The sequence below is a fragment of the Pieris rapae genome, chromosome 22 (assembly GCF_905147795.1).
Source record: "Pieris rapae chromosome 22, ilPieRapa1.1, whole genome shotgun sequence".
NCBI lineage: Eukaryota > Metazoa > Arthropoda > Insecta > Lepidoptera > Pieridae > Pieris > Pieris rapae.
This window is the reverse complement of record NC_059530.1, coordinates 1,104,033-1,129,183: the sequence shown is the minus strand read 5'-3', so window position 1 is coordinate 1,129,183 and position 25,151 is coordinate 1,104,033. Positions and strand designations below refer to the sequence as shown.

General features: G+C 33.7%; 2 protein-coding genes across 3 annotated transcripts in view; one reads left to right on the top strand and one right to left on the bottom strand.

Moving 5' to 3' along the window:
• The window catches only part of LOC110995995, a 76,155-nt gene that overhangs the window by 5,708 nt on the left and 45,296 nt on the right, over positions 1-25,151 (top strand). Inside the window, exon 2 of one of the 2 annotated variants that reach the window (XM_045633143.1) lies at positions 19,422-19,457. The exons of the other annotated variant lie outside the window; for it this stretch is intronic. Coding sequence (XP_045489099.1) covers positions 19,424-19,457 — 34 coding nt within the window. The 5' untranslated portion in view covers positions 19,422-19,423. The remainder of the gene's footprint in view (positions 1-19,421; positions 19,458-25,151) is intronic. 2 annotated transcript variants of the gene reach the window in all.
• The window catches only part of LOC110995996, a 39,497-nt gene that overhangs the window by 4,810 nt on the left and 9,536 nt on the right, over positions 1-25,151 (bottom strand). The window contains exons 4-14 of the mRNA XM_022263475.2: positions 23,524-23,757; positions 14,297-14,397; positions 12,680-12,844; positions 11,718-11,840; positions 10,280-10,384; positions 9,440-9,569; positions 7,960-8,083; positions 7,609-7,751; positions 2,084-2,180; positions 1,136-1,248; positions 827-993 (exon numbers count right to left, since the gene is read on the bottom strand). Coding sequence (XP_022119167.2) covers positions 827-993; positions 1,136-1,248; positions 2,084-2,180; positions 7,609-7,751; positions 7,960-8,083; positions 9,440-9,569; positions 10,280-10,384; positions 11,718-11,840; positions 12,680-12,844; positions 14,297-14,397; positions 23,524-23,757 — 1,502 coding nt within the window. The remainder of the gene's footprint in view (positions 1-826; positions 994-1,135; positions 1,249-2,083; positions 2,181-7,608; positions 7,752-7,959; positions 8,084-9,439; positions 9,570-10,279; positions 10,385-11,717; positions 11,841-12,679; positions 12,845-14,296; positions 14,398-23,523; positions 23,758-25,151) is intronic.

Here is a 25,151-nt window from a genome sequence, read left to right as displayed (position 1 = left end):
GGAAGGAAGGAAGTGTTATCAGGGGTGAATGGTGAAATTTGGAAATATCTGGAGGAGGCTTTACCCGTGAACGGGTTTCCACCCTTGGTACTGATGGATGTTAAGATGTAAACGTGTAACAAGAAAACATGTTAATTATATATTAGTTACATTTGTAAAGTTTGGAAATAAACGGGCTTTATTATTATTTACATGTAATATCTATATATATGGAGCCCGAGAGAGTTACCCAAGAATTACCTTTATACAAAACGGCTTTATAAAAGTTAAATTTTTATTTATTTATTCATAAAAACATTGCTGCTATAAAGGTGACCCTAATTTGACAAGAGTGCGCAATAAGTGAATAAAATATACAGACGAAACAATAAAACACTGCGTCCTAATTCCAGTTTACTAATAAACCTTTAAAAAAAATGTTATCTTTACTTGTGCGTTTTTACTGTTTGTGATAAACAGGGGAGTCATCAGCCGTTAAACCACTTTTAATGTGAAGTACCGCACTTAATAACATTGATACATTAACTAAGAAATAAAATGTGTGTATAGACCTCAGACTCGTATTGAAATTGAAAAATGTGGCCGGACAAAAAGGTTTGCCATCTCTGACATGTCAAAAAATCATAGCTGTCAGAAATTCTACAGAATAAAAAGTCTGAGTATGTATGTGCACTTTACCGTGGACTTTTGTTGGGTTAAAAGAAAGAAGGATGGGTTGGATTCACTGATTTGATTTGATGACCTGATTAAGTGATATCGCAGTCGGTAAATAAAAGGTTTTTAAATTGGTAATTGTTTTTTGGTAATTGGTAATTGGTATGATTACCTGTGACATAGATCTGGCAATCGGTCTGTTCTGATAGATGACAGAATCAAGTTCCTCGGCTAGTTCTAAATCGTTTGGCGTCTCCGGAAAGACGATGGACGCTGATCTTCCCAGTCGAACCTCTGTCTGCTTGTGGATGGGCCCCGATAGTCTTGTGAACGGTTCTCCTGGAAATTACATAATGTTATTAATCTGTCAATAAGTCATAAATCATTTATTTCAATAAGGACTATTAAAAAGGCACTTTTGGAAGAAAATATACTTGGAACTGGAGCTTGGAGGAGCAGCTGCAAGGTTCAAACTACTTACCTTTTATGTCCCTTCCAAAGATTCTGACGTAGATATTAGAGCTGGATACGCTAGGTATACCTAATTCACCATATATATCTGTTTGTTTGTCCGTCTCCGCTATTGGTTGATAGCTGGAATCATTTTTAGAACAATATGACTAAATTAGAAAAACAATGCATAGAAATCGATATAGTAGTTTCGTTATTTGATAGAAAGAATACATACACAAGCAGCAACTGAGTATAATGGGGTTTTGGGCCAATTTTTATTGAAAGGACTTTTGTCAGGCATTGAAGGCTGATAGAAAAATGATCACGAATCAGATATAGAAAAGACTGAGGGTTGTAGATGCCCTTGTATAAATGTGGCTATTGTTCATGGATGGCGTATATTTAGTATGTTGCTTTTTCTGATCATCAGATCCAGGGGCTTAACACGTCATTACTCCACGAAAGGTATTGCCTTTTCAATACAAATAAATTGGACACTTTTAACGAATATGCCACGGGTTTAACCACGCCTTCATAACAGTTTGTGCCATGCCACATCTTAGCCTTTCCTAAATTCGTATAATTAAATGTTAGGTTTAGGAAATAACTGTTAATGAAAGAGTACCTTTCGAATCATATACATACACTACTTTATTTTAAGTGAAAATACACAATAAGGGTAGTTCTTTAAAACTAAGAGCACTTAACATAACACAAATTCCCTAAAGAACTTTCTCCCTAACCGGGTAGTGGCCGACTGGAATAGGCTTCCGGAAAGTGTAATCAGTACACCATCATTGAACTATTTTAAAAATAGATTAGATATTTTCCCCAAATCTCAAAATACGTGCGCATCAGCTTATTAAGCTGCTAGTGTGTTTAAATACATAATAATAATAATGCCAAATGATTTTAATAAATTTTTCGAATCCCAATCTTTCCTGCGTTTGGAAACAGTATCGAGATATATACTTACCTAAACGGCAGTTTTGCGAGTTCAGTTCCGTATTCGTCTATTACTAACGTGTCGCGGATGCTTGCTACTGGTCCAGTTATTTTGAGTTTTAGCATGTCTGTAATACAAAAATTTACAATCACACAATACACATATAGTCAGAGTCTCTTATGTATACGCGTTAGAAGTTATACTTTGTCTTAACAAGATGAAAATCTTTTCAACAAATTTTTTTACGTAGGAAAAACGGCAAACAATAGAAACAAATAAAAATGTTGACTATAGCTTCAGGGTGTTGGTATTTTGTGCCGGGTTGCGCGCGCATCGTAAAAATTTACTCTTTTAATTTGGTCGCGTTATGGAAATGAAGAAATGAATGAAATGAATTTTATTCTAAAATTATGGGACACATGACACGATATTAGTAGTACGATGAGAACAGTAGATATTTAAAGGAAGATAGAGGTGGAAGCTAAGCGGATAGAGACGTGTCTACATCTATCCTTAAACTATTTATCAAGAATGAAAAAGTAATGAAAGAAAGAAAGAACTTTATTAGACACAATATACAGGAATGTTTCGATAAAGTAGAGTGCACTGGCCCCCACACTAGGATTCCCTGTGTTGTGGGCAGCCAGACTCTTCCTTTTCACATCTAAACAGTATTGCTTAATTAATTCTACATAAAACATTTATATAGCTATACTATTTTATGTATTAGTATAGGACAGCTTAACAAGATATTGTTTGAGTTTTTTAGTAAGAGTATGTAATGTGATTTTTGTAATGTAAGTGATAATTTTGTAATAATTGATAATGAGATGGAAATTCAACGCTAAACCTGCATTATAAATGTATTGTCCCGGAAATAACGTTTTGTTAGTGTGCTGAGATAACCTTAGCCAGAGGTTAATGTTATAATAACGCATCGTATTTGTATATGTAAATATATGCCTGTCTATGAAATACGTAATGTACGTATATCGAGTGCTATTCTATTTGACATATCGTCACTGTAGAATGATAACCTCGTATGTCAAAAAACATTTACATAGTTTTTTAGTCTTGGGTCTGTTTCACAATGTCCCTATAAGTTCCAAATAAGCTATTTATTACTAATTGGTAGAATAAACAGTATTTTTGCGTTTCACGACTGTCAGATAGCCCTATTCATCATGAAACGAAAAGTATCTTATTCAGAACTTTTATATTTCGAATAATTTATGTGTTGCATAGCTATTTGGTGCGCTTTGTGAAACAGACCCTTAGACTCATATGTAAACTTGTATTATCAAGAAGTAAGGACTTACTTATGTTATTAAATTTCTTTTTACCATCCAAATCTTTGGACAGAAGCACACAACATTTTTACGAACATTGATTAAATAAAAAAAATTGTTTCCTGCAATGTTTGGTTCTATGGACATACGGGGTTATTATTTAGCAGCGGCGATATGGGAGTCAGTTCACATGTCTTTGAGTGACTCCTAGTACTGTTTTTATTAAGTTTATATTTAATCTCTGGAAACTCGAGTTGTGTTGACTGCCCTGACTTGTTGTCGCTTTTGCTATTTAAGATCACACAATACAAGGCAAACCCAATTATTCCAAATTCCTCTCCTCCTAAGACCAAGGGTATTTACGAAACCCGGTTATGTATCGTATACCTACAGATTACAACATAAATTACCAGCAAATCGATATATTTGTATTATTTTCATTTATATCCCAAACTTTTTGAGTAAATTCTTTAGGGATAAGGGTTAACGATTTTATTAAATCAGTCCAGAATCTTTGTTCTATATATATTAGTGTTTTTAATAAATATCCGTTAAATAATGATTTGACTATCAATTTGATTCATGAGTCTTATCAGTCATGACATTAGGTTCAAATGATACTCAGTTTTCTAATCGCGTTAACACGGAACACACGAGTGTTATAGTGCATCGCTTTCATGTAATTTAATAAATTATTGTATGTATAGGTAGTGTGGAGAGACTATGATTATGAAAGAAATCCAAGACAGAAGTCTAACGACCAGGTACTGAACCAAGTGCTAACTGCCGCCCATGGACGCCTTGAAAGCCGGAAATACTGAGCGATAAATCTCGACTCTGAATGTTGTATGATTTTGAATCTTCAATTTTAAGCTACGCATTAAGACTTGTCTCTGAATGTAAGCCTTTATTCTTGGCAAGACACTTTGAAAGCTATATTTTATATAATTTTTTGTAAACACACACGTTAAATGAAGAGATAGTATGCAATTGATCAATATAGAGATGTATTCTTAACTATGTAATTTAGACTTTTATAAACATAATAATCACGCTTGTATTGGAGTCTTTAATGTTATCATTGGGTATATAATGTGGCTTGGATAGGCGATTGTTTTTTCGAAGCACTGTTGTATTGCGTCAAAAGGAATAATAAAATTTGAGGGATGTGTCATCGTATTTTTTTGTGTGTTCGTAATGTTTCTACTGCTGCATCAGAACCGCTGTAAAGTTGTGTAAATAACCTTGTAATTCCGATTACATAATTAAATGACCCAGTTGAAGTGCGTCGCCATTTTGGGATGAAGTCGGCGTGAGATTAAAGGTTAATATTTTCTTTATTTAGCATGTTTGTGTTGTGTAATTGATATTGCATTTGGCGAGTAAGGGAGTGTTCAAGTATTATGTAAGGGGGCCGGGGGGTGGAGGGGGGGTTTCTCTTGTAAAAAGTTAAGATGCGGGGCGGGGGATTGAATTACGCGTTATTGTTAATGCACACAAAAGCGTTAAACGCGTTAAATGGGTCAAGAATCTCGAAGAGTTTCGTGACAATACTTGAACATTCCCTAACCCAGTGATTTTGACTCAATAGTTTCACTGTCTGGAATGGGATAACATTTCTAATGGTCACGCGTCAAAAAATTGACAGATGACAACGTTTAATGCCTTTTCAAATGGTTGAACCACAGATTAACTGTTTAACCCTATTACCATTAAGCATCACTAGATGGCGTTAAATGTATTATTGCATTTTGTAAATTACTTTTTTTCATAGAACATGGGGCAAACGGGCAGGAGGCTCACCTGATGTTAAGTGATACCGCCGCCGCCCATGGTCACTCTCGATGCTAGCTGGGCTCGCGAGTGCGTTGCCGGCCTTTTAAGAACTTGTACGCTGTTTTCTTGAAGGACCTTTTGGAGGACCTTTTTAGGCGTTAGCCATAGATCTCCAATTGCACCTCATGACACCTCTCTCGCTTCATCCACTTACATGTCTTTCATATTTTATTTACATGGAAATTTAATTTCGATTTTTCTTTTGCGACATCTGAGGCAAGGTTATATAAATCGAGGTCCCGGTGGAATGCGACAGCGACCCCGGAGCCTTAGTACCGCGGCTTTTTTTATTGATAAAGTTTGCCAACGCTCGGCACACTGGTACATTGGTAAAAACAAACACAAAATACAATTTTTCATGTGACAAGCACTTAGACATTCATTTAGAGCACATACAAATATCAATCGAAACAATTATTAAACAAAACAAACATTACAAAAAAGAAACAATTTCAAAAAACTAAACAAAAATCGATTTTAAAGTGTGATAAAGCAACTATGGATATCCAGACCTAGCTTGTTTATCAGAATGCTTAATCTGGATATCGGAGAGCTTTGACGAAAACGCGTTCCACGGAAAGGAGGGACAAATGGAATAATGGGATGCCTGGGGTATCGAGAGGGTGGGTACATGAATCTTAAATTTAGAAAGAAGGTTCGGACAATCAAACTTAATATGAATATCTTAGCTGCAAACGATATATCAATAAATTTTCTGCGATTCTCCAATGACAACATATTAAAGTGTGCCAGCCTGGTTTCGTACGTTGGCAACTTTTTTTTCGAGATGCCACTGGAAAAAAGCAGATGCCACAGTAACCTCTTTTGTAATCTCGCGAGACGTTGCATGTGCGTCGCATGTGTGAATTTGGTGAATGTGGGAATTTGTCTATGTGTTTTTAGTGGGTGTTGTTCACCCAGTCTCTGAATAGCAGAGATTTTGGTGTGGGTCGAGTCCCATATACCTCTGCAACTTTTTAGGGCAGGAGATGCGCAAATGCGAAATCCTCGAATATGAAAAAAAGGTTACATAAATCGTATCAAACATTTATAAACCCGAAGAGGCACTTGTCGCGTTTTTTACGATTGTTTTTTGCATTTGTTTTTATGTAATACCGGTTTAATTTGATACCTACAATATTGGTGTTGATTTAATGTGAAAATATTACGTCAAAGATTTTGAAAAGTTTTTCAAAATATTTAAATTTTTGATTGAATTGCCTTGATAATAACTTTCTGTCACATGCTGATTACACTGTGGCGAAAAGAGACAGCAACTTAACTGATACACAGAGTAATGAGAAGGCTTAAAACTTGAAGATCATTTCTATTGTATACTGATTTATATAATTAATATTAAATCTCAAAAGAGGTCATGTGATGTAGTGAAATAAATAAATAAATAAAATAAATAAATGTTCTATAATGAGGCAATAGTACGGCTTTATATATATTTCTTTATTTAATTTAAATCTGACAGCTAATATAATGTATATATCACAAAAAACTAACTAAAGATATAGCCAAAGATTATATATCACATAATATTTAAAAACAGGTTCAAATATTATCGAAAGGAAAAAAAATTATTGAATATCTTTAACTGAGTAATACATAATTCGGCTGTGTTAAGTGGTGTGAAATTGACGGTGTGTGTGGGGTGTGCTCATGATGCAGGTGATTAAGCGCTATGGATATTCTTAATACAAGGAGTATTAGAATACAAGCATATTCCGCAATACGTAGTATACGCGTCTTATATGTCGTGGATTTGTTATTATTGTCTGTTTGATTATCTTGACTTAATAATAAGCCAGTTCGCTACGAAGTTAAACACGTAATTATGATAATAAAGGTCAGTGAACCTATGTTCCGTTTTGTAAGCATCAATCACTGTCTTATGTTTAAAGTTGGTGGTACGCCATTTTGTATAGTCTGGCCTGGGTAAACAGTTTCTTTATATTTAAAGAGACATTTTTATATATAATTTTGGTTAACATTGCGGCAAAAGGCAGTTGTAATATGTGTATCCGACACATATTCTGTGTCTTATTATTTTATCTTATCTCATATCTTATCCAGAGCTTGATGTATCCAGTAGAGGGCTGATCAATTTAAAAAAAAATGTTTGATGCCTATCTGATCTGATAATAAGTTTAAAAAAAAATCTAGTAAAATCTAAAATTGGAAGTTAAACTTTCCTGTAACATTCATGTATACCATTATTGTCATGTATATTAAAAATGTAGATATCGCGTTATATGATGTGGTGAACCTTAATAAATTAATATACACATACAATTTGTTTTAAAAACCAAGTTAAATTTTGTATTATAGTGTAAATACCAAAGAACAGTGATCGATGGCTCAGTTAACACACAAATTAATACAAGATGATCTATCGCTGGTTATGAAAAAATCTTGACTTACCCTCAACAACGTCGACGTTAAAGTGCAATTGAGATTTTGCAGCTACCCGCAATCTGTAATCGCAGAGGTCACATTTGACACTTAGGTGCCAGAGGCCGACCATTGATTGGTCCTCTGATGGGTACACTGGTAGGACTGATAGCCTGGAATAGAAGACATAATTTTATGAAGACATGATTAGAGTGTATGAAATATCTTAATTATATAATAACTGGTTCGGCAAAGCTTGCTCTATACTGAATGTATTTAAGCTTGGCATTGACGTGGCAAAAAAATAGTCATATTATATTTATTAACATTATACATTCTTCCGTCGTTTAACTCGCAAAAAATAATTCTCATAATACTTACATGCTCTCGTCTGGCGCCAGCCTCGGAAAGACCAAGAAAACCTCTCTTGGTGATAATCCTTCTGATCTGGAGGCAGCTGAGAAGGCACGGATAGATGATGCGTTGTACAGGTCGATCTGTGGACCTGGAATTTTAAAACCGAATGAAGTGATGGCTGACAGCTGAAAGGCCATTTTTCTGTGAGACTGTAATGTAGAAGAAGGAAACGGCTTAACGGACTAGAAACTCCAGGTCATACAGGATCATTCAAATTTTGTCGGAGATACCCCATCAAGTTTAACTGACGAAGAGAGGAACTTAAATCAATATGCAAGTGTTACAGAGAGTAGGGCGCCCCCCTTTGACTCTGCGAGTCCTCTGAGCGTAGGATCAGCCTCCCCCCCCCTACCGATATTTATAGGCTACGTGAACAATTTCATGTTGAGTTTTGATTTGAAATTGTAGTATCTTTTATAAAAAAGGAGGGTCAGAGCAAACGTGTTGGCGAGTCTTTTAGAATGAAGCTGCACGTGGATACCTGCAACAAGAGAAGCTACAAGACCCTAAGATTATGTTAACAAAATAAATAATGTTGATTCTTTCATCAGCAAACGACACCAGAGCTAAAGCGACACCTGTGCCATGACATTCAAACAAATGGATAAAATGCAATGGTCCATTTATGGACATAATCACCGGCTTTTATGACTTGCCATATATGGCTTGGCCGTAACCCTGATATTTAACCTTCATACGTGTTTTGAGGTTATTAGAATCTAGATAGTTTAAAAGTAGTGTAAAAGGCAAGGATATTTGATATTGACTTTTGATTTATCTAATAAAATATCTAATTAATAAAAGATTTGCTGTTTTGAATAGAAATTAGATGTTATCAAATTGTAAACCAATTTTGAAAGTAATATTAATTTCTTTCCCCATCTAATGTTTACAAATAATATATACTTTATTTATAATACTTTGTTGAAATTAAAATAATTGTACAAATCTCATTCGAGCTACCACAACTAGACCATAGATTGTATGAACGTTTATTTATTTATTATTAAGTATTAAATAACGTGAGCGCAAGAACTGACACACTACATATTATATACTGATAATTATTTTACAGTAGAGATTTAAAGGAAGATAGAGAAGGAACTAAGTGGATTGGGACAGGAAGGGAATTCTGTAGCTTCACTGTAGATATTTCAAACACTAAGGATTCGCTAAAGAAAGAGTTATGACATTTACAATATACATATAATTACAATATATTATTATTATTATACATAGATCTAAATGGAACCCTCTCCCCCCCTTATTTTTATAGAACAGGGTGCAAACGCGCTACAGCCTCTCGAGTGCCGGCCTTTTAAGAATTGGTACCCTCTTTTCTTCAAGGACCTTTAATCGAATTAATAATGATTTATAGTTTTTATGAATGACGCAGAAAAATATAGGACCAGTCCCTAATTAAGAATTTCATGATATACCATACCGTCATTAGGTGGATAGAGTACTGCGTGCTCGATGGCACCTTCTAAGTATATCTTCAGTGATGTGACTCCATTTTCCACTGGTATGCCTAAAGATATAGATTCGCCCCCTCTTTTTCTCATCACAAGAGTCTGAAAAATTATTTGTTACGATATTACTCGTGTTTGATGCCGCGTTTATTTACAACAGCCTATGTTAGTATGTCTTCCATATGTTAAAATCTTTTTGACAGATATATGTCGTATTGACTTGATCATAGTTATTAATCAAGGAAATATTTATATTTGAATGGAAATAACTTAGATTTTTTATGAATCAAATCAAATCAATAATCATTTATTTATGTAGGTAACGCAATGTACACTTATGAACGTCAATAAAGAAATGTACATTGAATGCTTGTAATTTTACATTTACTGCCAGTTCTCAAATCAAAAGCGTAGAATGGATGAGAAGAACTGGCAATGAACCTTAGTATTACACACTTTTGTTTGACAAGTGGTTTTGGGAGTTTCTTTCAACTCGGTTTCTATGACAACAAGACTGGAATAAGTTATATTAGTAACTACTGTAGGTTGGGCAAACGGGTAGCAGGCTCATCTGAGTTAAGTGGTACCCTCCATGGACAATTCTAGAAGGATCACAATTGTAAATAGTCCAAGAATTGCTACGCTCTTGATGGACCCTACGTCCAATTGGTTCGGAAATACTTCACTAGGCAGCTGATGCATAATTGTGGAGTGCGAAGAAAACTGATTTAATAAAGGCTCCGTTGTGGAAGGAAGAGGACAGGTGGACTTTCGTATTCCTCGTCTGGTGATGAAACTACTAAAGAACTTACATCGAAATCGTCAAAGCTTGGGTATTTCTTGACTCTTCCCCTTCTAGGCTGTTCTTCTAGTGGATTCCACTGTTGGAGTTCTGCCAGCAGCGATGTATCTATGTCCTGGAATAAGTGGGGAAATTAATGTACAAATTGCAGTGTTGTTGGTGAATTGTTTCTGTGTTATTTATTGAGGTTAGGCTGAATCGGCCTTTTCCTGTTGGACCTGTTAGCCTTCTTATATACATTTTAATAAATAAAAATATATTTAATAATATAAGGAACTCAAAATATAGCAAAAATTTATAAATATAATAATATTTTGTTATTTATAAGTTCCTATGCTAAATTGGAAATTTTCACAGTACATACATAGGTGCTGTAATGTATAGACAAAAATACAGTAATGATAATTTAACAGGGTAGTGGTGGGCCAGTGGTTTCAGCGTGCTAGTCTCAATCCTGAGGTCTTTGGTTCGAACCCCGGCTGTGCAATGGACTGAAAAAGGTCTTGAAAAAGTCGTACCAGGCTCAAAAGGCTGCTTACCTACTTTATTAATTTGCGCCTTTAAAAACAAAACAGATAGACTAAAACCACTCACAGGTTTTGTATGTATTTTTTTTATTACCTAAATAAGGCTCTTTCTACAGGTAAAAGTATAGATACGAAAAGTAAAGATGGACAGACGTAATAGAATTAGCTGGTAAAAACTGCACAAATGTTGCTCAAAGAGAGAAAAAATTTAATTGAGGCTTTTACCCTAAATGGGAACAGGCAAATACGGGAACACGACCTGTGGATACGACCTCCAACTATCACTCTCTCAAAGGCCGGCAACGGACCCACTAAAAATGAGTATCTATAGGCCAAATAAATTCAGACACTTTCTTGCTGACGGCGACGATATGAGCTGCCGATTAAAGCGAGAATATTATGAAAAATAAATTGTTTATTTATAGATCATTAATTGACAATTCAAAACACGTGACCTTAAAAATCCGGTTTGTTGGGGTGATATCTTGAATGTATTTTTAAAGGAAGCACTACCCGTTGAACCACTTTGCGATAAAGCAACGACTTATAATATCCGAGAAAGGGACACGGATGTTAAGAATAAAAATATTTGTTAATAATTTATAAAATCTTTGAATAATCCATTATGGATACAAACGTAAAATGCTGTCTGCTACTACTATTGTAGTAAATTTTCTGCACCGTCATGTGTACTTTAATTAATTAATTATTTAATTAAGTAATTAATTATTTAATAACTTAATTAATTACTTTAATGTACTATTACTTGAAGCCTGCGAAGGGCTCAGGCGAATTCTGAGCTGGACGAGGCTAGCCTGGCTTAATAAGCCAATTAGTCTGGCCCAAATGGGGCACTAACACCAACAATTTAAGAGTTTCACAGCTAGAGATATGGCAATTTAAATAAGTGTGCACACTTACGGTAATAGGCAACGAATATGGCAGAAATTCTCCCTCGGTATGTGAAGATATGTTCTTCAGGTCTTGCAGGGCGGCTTCTGACTCTGGTGTTGGATAGTTTGGATCTGTCCATATAGTGTACACCTGTAGAAAAATTGGTACCTTAGATTTAAAAATATTGGAACAACCTTGGTACAAATACTTGGTGCTCAATGTATTTAAGGGAAAAACTGGCAATATCCGCCACTCTTTTTTACATACACAATTATTACTTTAAGTAAGTATGCCCCGAGTAACTAACTCGTTTTTATGATGGTTTTTTATGCATATTCAGTAAGTCTAAGAATCGGCTCCTATCTTTCTTTCAAACTTCTAAGTGATAAGAAGGATAATACCCCAAAAATGTTTGTTTTATTTTTTATTTATTTTTTGTTTTTATTTTTTATGGAAAAATACATACCACCATTAATTTTCATTTACTTTTAATTTAATTCTCTACGATCAACCCTTAGTTTTTGTTCTTAGACAAGAATTTATGGCTTGAACTCTGAAGTTTATATAGAGTAAACTCACATATATAAACAATAAGAGGTTATTATTATAAAATTGGGGCGTAACTAATAAATAAATCTGGCAAAAATATTCACATTCAAAATAACTTAAATAACCCAAGCGAAACAAAAAAGTCAGTGAATCAATGTGACGATCACCCTCATTAAAATGTATAAAATAATCTGGCTTGTATGTGTATCTATCAAATCAGTTTTTTTTAATGGAGGAAAACGGACAGGAGGCTTATCAGATGTTATGTTATACGCCCATGGGCACTCTCAAGTCCATTGTCTACAATTGGTACGCTCTTTTCTACATAATAATTGCATTCGCGTTGGAAGCTTAGTATTTATTTATATAAGCGTCTAAGTTGTAAGACGCAGATGTTCTTTATTGAACTCGGGAACTATAAGAAATGTTGATAATCGTACCTTTAGCCTTTTTTCAACTAAAGCCCTCAGAGCTAAGGGCAGACGTTGTGGGTCCCCTGGTGCCTTGTCAGTGACCAGGAATAATGCGCTATCATAGGGCACCAGTTTGGTAGCTGAGGCCAATGCTCTCATCGTGCCATCAATGGTTGAGTCAGTGTATACACCCTGGAATTATCAAAATTTTTTTTTTTTATGCAGCCAAGTTCACATTTCAAGGATCGTCATGCTCGTTTAAATGTCATTGCTTGTGGGCGGCGTCCATGCGTTGTCTCTCTCACTAAAATATGGCGAGGGGGCCGATGGCTGGCCATGCGTCATACTCGTGAACGGGTGCTATTTGTGGTGACTGGTCGTACTTAAATTCGTGAATGCGGTGATGTTAATTATTTCGACTATGTATTTGCATTGTTCCCACGAGAATGTTAGTGAGTGCTCCTATTTCACCATGCCTACCGATGATAGAGGACAAATATTCGTTTTTAATTTATTTTTTATTAACTATTTGTCAATTAACATACTATTGGTTGTTGTATTCGTTTAGTAGTTACATGTGAGTACTTTAGATTGAAATTCTGTCGCATAACTTCTTGTGCAGAAAAGGCAGATTTTTTTATTTATCTATATTTTCATTAGCACGTATACAGTGTGTAAATAGTGTGAATATACATAAACATGGAGTGATCATATACTGGTACATGGTCATCTATTTGGGCTTTTACTTTTGTAATAATTAATTTAGAAAAAAGTTTAATATTCTGACATGTGCACTTTGTACGCACGCATTTTTTTCTATATTTTAGTTTAGTCCACCACAATAACTTGTCTGACAGTCTCATTTTCCGGGGTTTGTGTGTGACCAATGGAGCAGAGTCGTTTATACCATTGACCTTCTGTTTTCACAAATATGTATAATATCAAAAGCGTCAGACGATACGCGAATTAGTCGAAATTAACACAATAAATAATTCATGAATTGTCAACGTTTTTGAATAAATTATAACCTTTTATTGTGTGTACAGGTTTTGGTATAAAATAGCGAATTTATAGCTCGATGACTTGTGGGTAAATAGTGGAAAATTTAACATATATATATAATGCTATTAATTTACGTTTCTATTAATAAGAACGATGAAGAACTTGTAAGATAATTAGAACATAACAAGTGTTTTGTTTTTATTATTACTATTATCATTATGTATTATCTAATATGAACAAATGACTAAAGTATATTTTTGAAGTTATACTTCTTTAGGCGTGTTAGAGAAAAATTATGAGAGTAATTTATTTACGATGCGCGCGCGCACCGCCACAAAAAGCGACAGCTAGAAGTTGGCTATATTCAATATTTTAGGTTTTTATGGTATTTACATAAGCTTTATTTACTTATCTAAATAATGCGTTATAGTAAAACTTTCTATGTTTTAAATTACTTTTTTCAACTGTTAGTGAAACTAAATTAAATGTTATCTTTAATTGAAATGAAATAGAGACGGGAGGAAATTTGGATTATCCTACCAAATCATTTTATGTGTATAATAATCATAAATCTATATGAAAGGAACAACTTATTTAAAAGCGTTTCCCAAAGCCTTTGCGAAGTTCTAGATATATACTTACTTGATACTTGCGCAGGAGTTTAGATAACGCATTACCGACGGCTTTGACCCCTGAAGTGGTGACTGATGGCTGAAGATTATGTCTGGAGCGCCAGTTGACACCTGTTGAAAGTTTTATTTTATGAAACGTATAATTTTCGAAGATACATAATGTCTCGAGCTCTATCATCAGAATAGCAAATTGGTACCAGATGAGTGTCCCAAATGTTAGGTCAAACATATGTTTGAAAATAAAATATAATACCAGTATGCGTGAAAAGAGAAGCTTTGAATTTTTTTTTTATAAACCAGATGTTAAGTGATATGCCCATGGGCACTCTCAATGCCAGAGGGCTCGTAAGTACGTTGTTGGCCTTTAAAACATTTTATGGCATATAAAACAAACATCATCAACAACATCTTATTAATGATTATTTATTGAGCAGCAACAATGCTTTAACTTATAAGTCGACAAGATAAGTTTTGTTAGAGGAAAAGAATTAAACGCGCGCGTCGCTTTGGCAGAGTAGTTAGCTGGATTTAGGTGTTGTATTGTTTAATGTCTTACTGTAATGCATACAGTGTAAATAATAAATGAGTATAACTGAAAAGCAAGTGATTTAATTATTTTTTTGATATAATAGATTTTAACTGTCCATATATGTTGTAGTTCGTAGTGTTTATCGGAATGTTTAATTTAATACAAAACACTGAGTTTTTACTAATTTAAACTATACCAAAGTATAAATTTTTAGTCTTAGCATAGTGGCCTCACGGGTGCACCAATGGTCTTTTGTCTATGTGCGCATTTAACATTCGCTCGAACGGTGAACGAAAGCATAGTGAGGCAACCGGCTTGCCTTTATAAAGAGAATAGGAGGCACAACTAGGATAAGAGAAGTCAAGAAAAGAATGGAAGCAGCTGGAAGAGGTGTCACAGGATATGCTGATCACCATAACTGGCACATCTTATGTATATTAGATTGAGTTAGGTTATATCAACGACGAGTGTTTATATTTATGGGTGTCAGCAAAAAAGGCTTAATAATAATAATAATAATTTAGGCAAATATCTCGCAAAACAAATGTATAGTAAAAGTGGTTGCCTGAAAGAAATCGCTCAAAAGCGATAAGGCCGACAGTTGCCCTCCTTTTCATTTAATAATGTTCAATATTTATATCGTATTGTTACGAAGTGTTAATAAATAAATAATAAATATATTAAGATCCTGTTTATATATTTAAAATGTATATAAATATTATCACTCGCTTTATAGACCAGTGTCGATAATTTTTGAAACCAAAAAAAATTACAGTAGGATGAAACCCATTAGAAATGCAGGGGAATATGATCAAAATGAAAGGAAAAATAAATTACGGTCGATCCGAGTTCGGGAAGTGGGAGGGGGGTGACTTTTAAGGGGGAAAAATTGTTTATCTTGATTTCCGGCGAAACTACCAGTCCTATGGAAAAAAGTTAAATGGCAAAGTTGTAGGTCATAAAAAGATCTACAACTTTGGTATTTACAATTTTTTCACATAACCTCAAAATTTAGGTGAAAAATTCAAAAAACCAAGTTTTTGGTTTTTTATTTATATCTTTTTTAAAAAGTTTTTTTTTTTACGAAATTTGGTGAAAACTTACCTTATTATGTCCCAAATATACTGTAATTTATTTGATTAAAAATATTTATTTTTTCGCCTCATTTTAACTTAATATCAAAAAAGCACCCTAATTTTCAATTGAAAATTCTGACGTCAAAATTTCAGCTTTTTTCAAAAAGTTTGGGGGCTTTTTGTTCGTTGAAATATCTACTTTCTGATGGTGTAAAAAAAATATACATTACTATAGGAAATATTATTAGAAAATGCAAAAAATTGAAAAAACCTCAAATTCGAAAATTTTCTTTTAATTATGTACAATTTTGAGGTATTTATTAAAATTTACACTTTAATTACTCAAAAAACGTAAGATTTCATGCTTCATTGATAAACGAAAAAATTGCAAATTAAAATATACTTCTTTAATTAACAAACAAATAAGTTAATAAAGTTAATATTTAATAAGACTTCTACAATATTTTGAAAAAGTTGTAGAATCTTCTGTAAATAATATTTGTAGATGCCTATTTATTGCTGTTTTAAGATAATTTATATACCTGAGTGACCTTCGGTGAATTTTAGCCCAGTGTAAGTTATTTCATTGAGAAGTGGGGATGGACCTAGGAGGGTCTGGGCCTTACTGCTACCTGCTATTTCGTAGCAGCTGTAAAAACCGTTAGCCAGTATTCGAGATACAGAGTAGTGTACAACATCGTTTTTAAAAATACACCTGCAGGCTGAGTTACTCTAAGTGATTTGTGAGAAATTTACTTTATTCAAAGAAAAATTCAAAATTCACCGAAGGTCACTCAGGTATATAAATTATCTTAAAACAGCAATAAATAGGCATCTACAAATATTATTTACAGAAGATTCTACAACTTTTTCAAAATATTGTAGAAGTCTTATTAAATATTAACTTTATTAACTTATTTGTTTGTTAATTAAAGAAGTATATTTTAATTTGCAATTTTTTCGTTTATCAATGAAGCATGAAATCTTACGTTTTTTGAGTAATTAAAGTGTAAATTTTAATAAATACCTCAAAATTGTACATAATTAAAAGAAAATTTTCGAATTTGAGGTTTTTTCATTTTTTTGCATTTTCTAATAATATTTCCTATAGTAATGTATATTTTTTTTACACCATCAGAAAGTAGATATTTCAACGAACAAAAAGCCCCCAAACTTTTTGAAAAAAGCTGAAATTTTGACGTCAGAATTTTCAATTGAAAATTAGGGTGCTTTTTTGATATTAAGTTAAAATGAGGCGAAAAAATAAATATTTTTAATCAAATAAATTACAGTATATTTGGGACATAATAAGGTAAGTTTTCACCAAATTTCGTAGAAAAAAAAAACTTTTTAAAAAAGATATAAATAAAAAACCAAAAACTTGGTTTTTTGAATTTTTCACCTAAATTTTGAGGTTATGTGAAAAAATTGTAAATACCAAAGTTGTAGATCTTTTTATGACCTACAACTTTGCCATTTAACTTTTTTCCATAGGACTGGTAGTTTCGCCGGAAATCAAGATAAACAATTTTTCCCCCTTAAAAGTCACCCCCCTCCCACTTCCCGAACTCGGATCGACCGTAATTTATTTTTCCTTTCATTTTGATCATATTCCCCTGCATTTCTAATGGGTTTCATCCTACTGTAATTTTTTTTCGTTTTTTACTATTTTTGAAGGCTTCGGCACTGGTCTATTAATATTAAATGTTCTACTATGAAACAGTATAAAGAAATATAATACCATTTCTTTTAGAACAATGATTTGTCGTGATGTAACAGTTTAAGAATTTCACGATTCCATTCTTTGTTCAATGTGAAGGTGAGCTGTGAAAAGTTTACTGAGGACATGTCTTAATATAAATATCTACTAACATTTGCGCGTAATAAATAAAAATAATATAAAATATGTTTATTATGGTGTATAAGATACAGGTATCACTTATTCCACGTCATTAAATTTGAATCTGTAGGCATCCCTACTCATCGGTAAAGACAGAGGGTGGAGGCCAAGATAAAAAGCCGGCATAAAAAAACTACTCTTAAAATAACAAATCATAAAACAACACTTATTTTAAACCAAAAATTGCAAATTAATTAAAAGTCGCCTGTATAGCACTAGTCTTAGGCCCTTTTATCAACTAGATAATCGTTAACTTTAGTTAGCCTTATTACACGGTTTTTCTTTAATATTATAAATTTATTAAAAGGCAGCCTCATCCTCAGGCATAAAGGAGCCTCTCGGATTTTAGAATCTAGGAATTTATTAAAGAAAAATATCTCTCATCTCTTTTCCCCCCAGAAAAAAGTCGTAGTTCTGTCGGATAGTTACCGCGGGTGAGATTCATCGGATGTCGGGGTTCTTCTTCCGTAACTGAGCGGTTTTGAGGCACTTCTATGTGGAACCGGCTGTCCAATAAAGTATTTCTGAACCAATTAGGTCTAGAAGGAGCGTACTCATTGCCTGTTTGTCCCATGTTATACAAAATAGCGAAGTCAGAGGCACTGCGGGGTAAGAGCTAAGTTTCAACAGTCGGCAGCAAGATGTGTTTAGAGCAGTAGTAGAAACAGTAGCTGAATGTATCTTTTTTGTGTTTTGTCTTTTTCTCATTTGCTGTCTTTGTGTTCCGGTAAATCATTTGATGGTGCACTTTTTACTTTTTTTATGTATCCTGTATCAGTTTAGTTTATTTTTTTTGTTCCTGTTAAGTTTTTTTTTGTTGTGTTTTTGTTTGTTGTATGTTTAATTTTTTTATATATTGTAATGCATCGAAGTGTTAATAAATAAATGGTGATACAGCAATAGCTAGCAGTGTTCATATTTTATTTATTCTATACTTCTGCGCCTGGGCAATATTTTTTTTATGTGGCATTTGCATGGAGAGTCACAGCTATACATTATCAAATCATAATACACGGTACTCTTGTAACGCACTTTTATACGCGATTTACGTATTTCGCGCGTTATATTTTTGTACTCTGTCATTTATAATGATTTCCACGCACGTATTTCGTTTATAACATAGTTTTTTTAAAGGTGAATAACTTGTGCATAACGCGTTAGGTAGAAGACAACAAACCTATAACGCGGAACCAATCTACCGTGTTATAGGTGAGTTGGATGTATTTGGAATTTATTGCAAACCCTTGACACTAACACCGAACTATGTAATATGTATTGTGACACCTGCCAACGGCCTTGAGTGGGTAAGAGATTGGCCAGAATTAGTTCCGCCCCATTTGATCAACGATGCGTGGCTGCGCGGTTTTAGACAATATTCTCTTTATTTATTAGTTATCTTACAGCTAACATACATATCAAAACACTTAGACGATATAAAAGCCAAAATAAAGTATATAGATAAACAATATATATGAAACAGTAAACAAGTAAAGAACATTACTAGAACATTTTCTTAAAATTTAAATTTAACTATCAAAACTACACATCTTATATCTTTAAACGAGCAATCCTTGTATATATATACATGTATGAAGACTTTTTGGTATTATAAATATATTTTATTTTTCAGGTATGTTCCCGTTTTCCTCACTAGCTATCGGCGAATGTAAGTAGTCATAAATCATTTATGTGGAAAAATCCTTTTAACCTTGAGGCGAAGTCTCTCCAATGAGAGACATATTAAAATCGGAAGAGTCAATACTCTTCCGATGCTTTTAATCATACTCGAAGCCTAATAGTTAGTGTGCTGGCGAGCAAAATTTCTATATGCACACATTTTTTAAGCAACTTCAATCGGCTGTAACGCGAAAACGCAGCGACGTAGAATCTTAATTGACTGGACCAAATCAATTCGTACTGCGGTAAAATGCAATCTACCTCGATGTGCAACTTGTGCAAATCATATACCTAAATGCTCACCAGCTCCCTAACATGCGTACATGCAACCAGAATCTAGAACATTGATTCTCAGCCTGTGTTCCGCGGCACTTTTGTGTGCCGCCAAATTTTGCGATCATATTATGTTAATATCATTAAATTATATCAATAAATTATAAGCTTGAAAAAAAATATTTTAATTATAAGCTTGAAATAATTCCCGTAATAAACTTTTAATTATTATTATTATAATTATTATTATTGAAGCAAATATTAGTTTATTCTGTATATTTAAAACTTTTGTCATAAACTATTTATCCAGTGTGTCTTTTTCTTTGTGTGCCGCCAAATTTTAAATCGTTTAATATGTGCCGTAACAAAAAAAAGGTTGAGAATCACTAAGTCTAGAAGATAAACTTTTATGGAAATAATATTCGTTATTACTACGAAACTCGTTAAACGTAAATTAATCAATAAAGCTTTTTATAAGTTTTATTTTGTTCCCGTTAATAAAATTGTTTGACTTGGCGATTAAAAAGAGTGGCGAAGAGTTTCTTGCCAGTTCTTCTTGCCCTTGACTTGCGAACTGGTTGTAATAGTAAATTAAGAATCAATTTAACATCTTTTCTGTTGACGTTCATAAGTGTACTGTACATAATCATAATAAAGTTATAATTATGATTTTAAAACTTGACTGGCCATTGCTGTAATGCACGTGTATATTATTCGCAATGTACACATGAAATGTAAACAATATTAAAAATGCGACTGTATTTTCTTTAAGTATTTATAATGTCTTAGCGGATAAAAGAATCTACTGGCGTTTGAACTCCTGGATAGGTCTCTTACTATCAAGTAGGTGAACAGGCGTTGTCTGACTTGTCGACGAATGGGTTAAAGGGACTTGAAAGTCGACGTTGAACACTTATAATCTGATTTTTAAATCCGTAGAATTCTGACAGCTGTCATTTTATGACATGGTCACAGATGTCAAACCTTTGTGGTCGAGCACATTTTTAATTTCAATACGAGACTGTACATCTGAGTCTATTCATACATATTTTTTTGTTTGTGAATGTATCTATTTTATTAAGTGTTTTGCTCCATATTAAAAGTGGTTTAACGGTGAGTGATAATTACGTCCCATTTCATCACAAACAGTAAAAAACGCACAAGTGATTAAGTAATTAAAGTTAATTCGATGTATTGTTCGTGATATTGAAATATTTGATATTTTTTTATTGGGTCACTTTTGTAAATTAAGATTTACCTTGTTGTAGGTAAAACATAAAAAATACGTAGCATATCATTTTTATTTATCATTTTTAATAGCATTTCATTTTTTATTGCCCTAAAATGGGTCAAATTTTTCCCGTTTTCAGTGGAGATTTTTTAGTAGCAACACTTATGAAATGTCAGAATTCTACTGAATGAAAAATCAGAGTATAGTAAGAATATATTGGATCTGATATAGGGGTGATAAATTATAATTTATTAAATTAAAATTATATATTTACTATCCGTAGGAACGTATACGTATAACCGTATCCGTAGAACGTACGAACGCAATGACTTGTTATTGATATAGAAACGGATTGAGATAAAAAAAAACATTGTATTACGCAGACAGATATATTTTCCCATTGTAATTGTTATGTAATATAATTGCCGTATAAATTATTGATTATAATTGTCGTATCGCTGATCGCTGGTTATGTGCTCATTAACAGTTGAAGTTGCGATTATGTAATGTAGTGTAGATTAAAGTGAATTAAAAACATTGATTGTACATTTAGCGTAGTAATTTTTAGATGTCTAATGGCAATGTAGGCATTCTGTTTGTACAGACGTTAGACACTGGAGATCATCAATCTATCTGTGTTGTTCGTGACTAAATATTCTTACATATAACCCGAATAACGGTTCTGTACGATAAATCGAAATTAATTAGTATTAAAATGTCTAATACATATATTTTGGACAGCAGTGTTGCCCTAATGGATTCAGTGTGCGACTCTCATCCCTCAGGTCGTTGGTTCGATCCTCGACTGTAAATATTTTTTCTGTGTGTGCATTTACCATTCGCTCGAACGGTGAAGGAAAACATCGTGAGGAAACCGGCTTGCCTTAGACCCAAAAAGTCGAGAGTAAGACAGAGGAGACTGATCACCTACTCGCCTATTATACTGACTGGATCATAAAACAGATTCAGAAATTTGAGGCCCATACCTAAGGAGGTTGTAACGCCACTGATTTATTTTACATATATTTTGGAAAGCAAAATTCTTAAATTGCAAGATATCTATCAAGACCAGCTCTACCATTATTAATATATGATGATAACACAATTTAATAGTCCCTCTTTCTGATTTTTTTAATAGTTTAGGTTTAGAAGAGTTTAAATGTTCGTTTCTTATCAATATATTCATATTAAGGTACTCTTCTGATCGTTGAAAACTTCGTCATGTACAGGTTATATCACATCGCTTGAGAAATATTCAAGTGTGCTAATATTTACCGAGGTTCTAGTCTATTGCTAACCAGTTAATAATTCTCGTCTACGTAATATATTGTTGTTCTGTTTGTCGCATTCCTCGTGTTAAGTTTATTCGAGCTGTGCTGTGCGGTTCCATCTGCAATATTTTCGATGAACTGATGCTGCTTCATTATAGGAAAATAGGAGCGTGTTCTAAGGCAGTTTTTGAGCACTACTGCAATGTGAAACCAGCTCCTACTGAAGTATTTCTGAACCAATTCGACCTTGGGTCTTTCAAGAAGAGAGCGTACTGATTCTTGAAAGGCGGACACTTGCGAGCCTTCTGGCAATGTAAGTGTCCATTGGTGGTGCAAGTGATAACTTGACATTAGTATCATTTTTTTCTCTTTTTTTTTAATGTAATGGGGAGACTCCCCCTATTACATTAAAAAAAGAGAAAAACGTAGTATGGTGTCCTATAGCCTAAAATTTTCAAATAGACTTTTGAATGCAATTTTTTTTACATATGGTATCGCGTACTTTGTAGATATTAATGTCTTTTTGTAAAACTTTAGTACATCACTTTGCTCTATTATCAATGCGTGCAGCGAAAGAAATTTAGGATTTTTTATTGGTGTGAAAACACTTTGGGTTACAGTATTGTAATTTTATATAGTTGACTAAAAATAAAATATAAAATTACGTTACTACGTTGATGAATTTTTTTTTTTTTGGGAGCTGCGAACCCACCCCTGACTTTTACTTATCAGGGACCTTGTTTTGCTATTATTATTTCTTTTCGTTGATGAAATTATGAATAGCCCATATTCAGTAAATGCCGTTGGTTTTTAATAGTGTAATAATTCAGTCAGTTCTGGAGGTATAGAGCCTATTCAATACAATCAAACAAACATTGTTTCCTCTTTATATTATTTGTGTAGATAGATATATAGATTATTATTCTTTATAACTCAATATGTCATATGGAACATGGTGTAATGTTTGCAGCTCCTTACAAACATTGCAAAACAAGAAACTTGGCAATTTAAAAGAGTGGCGGAGAGTTTATTGCCAGTTCTTCTCTTCCGTTCTACGCCCTCTATTTGAGAACTGGCAGTAAATGTAAAATTAGAATCATTTAAAGTATATTTTTAATAAATGATTTTTGATTTGATTTGATATATTATTGCCATTTACTTAAACGTGGATTTTGACTTAAGGGAGTCATCGCTCAATATAAGGATTCTAAATTTACTGTTATTAAATAGCGTTTTTAATAATTGCTTAAAATATATAAAAAACGTGATTTTACACTTACCGTTTTCGTCATATCCGACTATGACAATGTCTGTCAGATTGAGCCCGTCAGCTGTCAGATCGTTCCATACAGCCAGGGCACGTGACAGCGCAGCTGGTCGTAAAGGTACCAGGACACCAGCGGGTGGTCGGAGCCAAGTGTCTTCGAGCCACGACCGCAGGGTCGCAGCTTTGCTTAAGGCTTGGGCAGGTTTGGGTTTCTCGAATGTTCGGAGATCCGGGGTGTTGGAGTCGGCTGAAATTATAAATCGGTCAGTTTGCTACATAGGTTTAATGAGGAAGGAATGGTTAGGTTAATGGTTTTCCGGCAACGCACTCGCGAGCCCTCTGGCATTGAGGGTGTCCATGGGCGGCGGTATCACTTAACATCAGGTGAGCCTCCTGCCCGTTTGCCCCCTGTTCTATAAAAAAAAAAAAAAAAGGTGATAGCAATTATTTAACTAACTTAAATGACGTTGTGGTTTATGACATTTTCTTTTGAATTATTGTATGTAAAGGGAGGATAAAACTTGCTGAGTTTCTTGCCCGTTCTTCTCGGAACAAGACCTCCTGGTAGTCTTGCGAACGGATGGTGTAGTTTTGCTCTTACGCGAATTTTGTAAACGTTTTTGACATTCATAAGCATGCCTTAAGTGGCATCTAAACTGAATAAATAAATTTTGATTGATTGATTGATTTATTATAGATGTTTTTGTATGCGTTTCGGTGGAACCCTGGATGGTTTTGATTCACAAATCAGCCTGGCAGATGGCGCTGCCGCCGGATCTTTCGGTCGATTATTATTAAAAAATCCCTTTTAACTACAGTAATTCAACCCATTAAGAATTGATAGTTAAATATAAATTACTACCGGAAGTCTTTACATAAGTTAATTTGTATAAACCTTATTATATAGTTTTGGTTATTATATATAAATCGCTAGCAATGGAACAGGAAAAATATTAAGCACATTAAATGTTAATGATATGTGATTTTTTTTCATATTTAATGAATTATTTTTATTACAAACGTATGATTATGGAAAGCGAAGTTTTAATTTAATTTTAAAATTTAAGAGTTTTCTTTAAACGTAGAAATGTTAGCATAATGGCTTCAGCGTGACTCTCATCCGCTGTGGTCGTAGGTTCGATCCCTGCTGTGAACCAATGGGCTTTCTTTATGCGCATTTAACATTCGCTTGATCGGTAAACGAAAATATATTGAGAAAACCCTTAGACCCTAAAAGTCGACACGTATTAGGCACAGAAGATTGATCACCCACTTGCCTATTAGATTGACAAATGATCATGAAACAGAAATCTGAGGCCCAGACCTAAAAAGGTTATATCGCCACTGATATATATTCTTTAAACGTAGTACATCATCTCGGTAAATTACTGTTATTGAATTAAAGCAATGTTTAAACGTAATCAAAGTCTCAACCTACAAAGTTTGCTAATGGGAATGGTTATCAACGTCTCGTTAAGTATAGGAACGACAAAAGATGACAAATTATCCACTTTCCAACATCCACTATAATTCAAACGCACTTTCTAAAACATTAGCTCCAGTGTGCTGCCTTGGCGAGCCTTGATCGGGGGTTAGCTTGACAAATTAAATGTGAAATTAACCAATCATAGGATTGGAGAT